The sequence below is a fragment of the Verticillium alfalfae genome, genomic scaffold (genome assembly GCF_000150825.1).
Source record: "Verticillium alfalfae VaMs.102 supercont1.11 genomic scaffold, whole genome shotgun sequence".
Classification (NCBI taxonomy): domain Eukaryota; kingdom Fungi; phylum Ascomycota; class Sordariomycetes; order Glomerellales; family Plectosphaerellaceae; genus Verticillium; species Verticillium alfalfae.
In genome coordinates, this window is record NW_003315028.1 from 34,426 (window position 1) to 38,453 (window position 4,028).

Consider the following 4,028-nt stretch of genomic DNA (forward strand, 5'->3'; position numbering starts at 1 on the left):
CCCGTGTTCGCATTCGTCGCTCACCAGATTCGCGACTCGACATGCCGGCAGAGCCGCTGCACGTGTGGGTGGGCGGGTTGGGCGGCAGTAGATTGAAAGCCCTACTTCATCAACCCTTTGATACCTCACCTAAGAGCAAGAACTCGAAAAGGAGAAAATAACCTAAAACCAGACAAGGGCCACAAATTCGACCATGAGATGGAACTCCTCAACGGAACGTGAAAGCTCTATCGCGTGGCCAAGCGGCGCGGGGAGCTTTGCAACAAGTAACTCGGCACCGAGGTCGCGACCCGGCCAGCCCATCGGTGAAGGGTCCTTGCACCGAATATACCCCCCTGGCACATGTGGACGGATGGACCGGAGGCTTTGAACAGTCCGTGAACACCGAAACTGGCCCACGCGACCGCCTTTTGGAAGGGAAACACATCGGCCTGACAGGGTGCCCGACTCCGTCTTGATCGCCTTGACACGGATCCACAAGCCAGGTTTTTCTTTCGAAAGGCCAAACACGGGGGGGTAGCGGGTGTTTTTGAGTCAGCTGGTATGAGGGGGGCTTGAGAGAAGAAGGCCCAGGGCTCACGTTGGTGAGCACAGGGTGAGCTGGGCCGTAGGTTTGCCGTGGAGCTCTTAATTGTAAGTACCTACCTAGTGTCAAAGCCGCCGCGTTGCCCCGTGGCATGGGCATCTGCGTTTCCGAAGATGCCGGCGGTTTGGATGCTAATAAGGTCCCCCCCTTCAAGTGCCGGTGTGGGATGGTTTGAAGCTGGGCAGAATTACCTTGCACTGCATCTTCACGTTTTTGTTTTGACTCTCGACGTGGTAGGAAAGATTGGTCAAGAATCTGCGACTGGATTGACGCAAAGCCGAAAACAAGTGCGCGCGTCCCTCCTCAGCTCTCTCGCATCCGTGACATCCGAAAACGACCATATCTGTACAGGCGTCTGCCTCGTTCCTCACCTCTCGACATCTGACGTCGTCACTAGTTCTGCTTCACTCTGGGCAGCCAAATCGACGACAAACATTGAGCTCTGATCGCCTAGCCTCAGACTCGACACTCTCCACTGTCAATTGCCATTCTCAACTCCACCGCACAGTACGTCTTGTTCTTCTTATCCGCCTCGTGCGAGGACCTTGGGAAGCCGTCTTCTACCAACCAGCCCGTTAGTGCTGTTCGATTTTCTGACCACCCTCTTTCCGGCAGTAGACCAGGCTTGCCCAACGTCATCCTCCCACAAAGAAAGGGCACAGCTCAGAACAGCCGCAGAAGCCCAAGACAAGCCAGAGCCCGTAGAGGCGCGACAGACGGTCAGGCTCTTCAGGCTCCTTCATATTGACTAGCAAGCATCAGACCACCTTGCGCCCAGCTGTGCTCGTCGCGTGGTCGCTGCTGGCACACTGCATATTGCATGCGCTGCCCCCCCTCCTCCGCGTATCTCGCGTCGGACCTCGCACATCGTTCGCTGCTTCGCCCCCACATTCTGTAACGCCCAGTCATCCGTCAAGGGTGACACAAACCCGAGCTTTACGACTCGACAAACCTTGCCATCTTTCCTCCTCGTCGCACCATCCTTTGCCATTACAGCGCCTACTAGTAGAGACTAGACGGCCGGTCCGCAAACGCGTGCCAAGCGAGGGCTTTCGTCTGCGCGCGGGAGACACACTAGCCCCCGATCACAAAAGTCGATCAAGTGGGGGGTAGTTTTTTTCATACCTACCTACCTATCTTAGCTGTCAGACAAGTGGCGTGCGTTCCCCTGCTGTCATCATCAGAAGCAAAGAGGGACGACGGCGCCAAGGCACGATTGTTGGGAACAAACGATCTGTGTCTGAGTGAGAACAGGTCAAAAAGCAAAGACGGTGGGTGCATCGAAGGAATCTGACCGCCTCTTCTGCACTTCAGTTGCGTGCACACGACGCGCCCCCGCCGTGTGCTGTTGCTGTCCATCACGCTTCTCTCTCTCAACCAGTCTGGATCGATCCAGTGCGTGTCACGGTCCTAGACGCAACATCTGTTGCTTTGAACGAGCTTTCGACACTTTGCCAACCTGCGGCCCCTGCTCGTGGCCGCATAGTCTCAGGATCGACAGCAGCCTCTCCATCGAGAGACGAGAATACCATCTCGCCGTCACCTCCATTCCTCCACTTGGCAGGCAGACCCACTGCATGAACGAACGCCAGACGGGGAACGCGAACGAAGGAAAGACGAACGACCCGCAATCCCCTACCAAGGATCGAGGATCGCAAACTTGCAATCCACCATCCAGACGGATCCTCGGGCGAACCGAAGCCGCCTGCCACTGTACCGCGTCTTTCGTGCACCGTCACCAGCGCCGCGTTTTCGGTTCTTCGCATCCACCGTCCAGGGTTCTGATCCCACCTCGACTTCTGCAAGAGCTCGACTTCTGAAAGAGCAGGCATCAACGACTTTGCTCTTACTAGTCCTTACTTGACGATTCAGGGACCACCGTGGAAGCTGCATCTGGAAAGAGCGAAAGAGCCATCCTCCAAGGCGAGAAGGAAAGCTGCCGGTTGCCGCACGCTAGCGGTCTTTTCAAGACTAGCGTCCCCACCTCAGCCTGCCTCTGGAGCCAAGGGTCCCCCAGGTCGTCCCTTACTCGGGATAGTCCCAGCCCAGGTCCGATCCCATCGCATTCGGCACAAATCAGAGAAAAGGCACCGATCCTACGGCAGGTACCTGAGGTACAGGCCGCTACGTACTGGCAGGCAGCAGCAATCGTCCTGGTTCGTCCGCAAAAAAACCATCCGGGCTTTTCCTTGCCATTTCATACACATAGTCGTTTTGTCCCGTTCGTCCTGACGTCTGTCTACTCTTCGGCTTTCTCGCCTGTTCTCGTCGTTCTGGCCAGCAACAGCACAGAGGCAGACGGACAAGAAGCCACAAGCTTTCGTCTCAGGCGAACAAACCACAGATCACAGGGCAGACACGACCCAACCACGACCCCCCCCCCGTTTTCCACCCTGGAGGAAGCTGCGCCCCTGAAAGGACGAATCATCAACTGGCCCGGGCCACTGTTGACAGGCCCTTTTCACTTGCCCCTTCCGTCTCGGCACCACGCCATTGGTCTCCTTTCCCCTCCCCAAGCCCCCTAACACTCGGGGCCCCCTCCCCCCCAAAAACCCCTTAACCCCCTGTGCCCCTCGCCCGAATCGGAGCTTGCCAGCTTGGGTGCAGCCTCCCGTCAGCAGATCATCCTTCTGTCATCCGCCCACGCGAAACGCCTGCACAAGGCTCGCAGCTCCCTCACATCAGCGCACAATTCGGGCTCTTCAGCTGCGCTACACCTGGACTTCTTTTGCAAAGTCTTTCGCAAGGGGTCTCCGTTGCCCATCCGACTCGGCCAATTGCTGAGCCTCAGGACAAGCTGACCCGGTCGCCCCAAGTACAACGATTCGCCTCGACCTCGTGTGCCACCATCCAACCCACCGACGGAAACCTTCCTTCTCTCCTTTTGTCGACTGTCCTCTTCACTTCTTTGTCATTCCGTCCATTCTTCACTTCTCACGATTTCCACAGTCCTAGTTTTTTTCTTCCTTTTTAACCTTTTCGCTTGCGTCTCCTCCTTTCCCCTCGTTCCTCACGACGCACGACGGAAACCCGAGCTATCCGATACTACACGAATACGACTATATCTGCTGCCACACCCACTTACAGAAACGCACGCCCTTCCCCGACTGGCTCGACGATACCCAATTCCTCACGCCGCTCCTTGTGGAAGAGGGCATATGCTCATCAATCGACTCGACGAGTGCACTCTTTTACTCGCCCGCCACGTCCGCTGCGCAGTCCCAAATCAGCGTGCTGGCGATTGCGAGGCACCGTCTAGGTAGTCGCCAGACATGTTCCTTCATTCGGGGGCTGCGATGCACGGCCACGAATTCTCCAACAGATCCCCCTCCAACAGCCCCTCACCTTCGCCCTCACCTTCCGCCAACGCTGCCCACCGCCTCCGATCCGCTTTCGGCCACCCGCCAAGTCCATCCCCAATGCCCCATTCGAAGCCGACCTG

General features: G+C 57.1%; 1 protein-coding gene across 1 annotated transcript in view; it reads left to right on the forward strand.

Moving 5' to 3' along the window:
- Positions 1 to 3,858: 3,858 nt before the first annotated feature.
- The window catches only part of VDBG_07844 (conserved hypothetical protein), a gene marked incomplete at both ends in the record, with an annotated part of 1,653 nt that continues 1,483 nt past the window's right edge, over positions 3,859 to 4,028 (forward strand). Inside the window, one exon of the mRNA XM_003001539.1 lies at positions 3,859 to 3,994. Coding sequence (XP_003001585.1) covers positions 3,859 to 3,994 — 136 coding nt within the window. The remainder of the gene's footprint in view (positions 3,995 to 4,028) is intronic.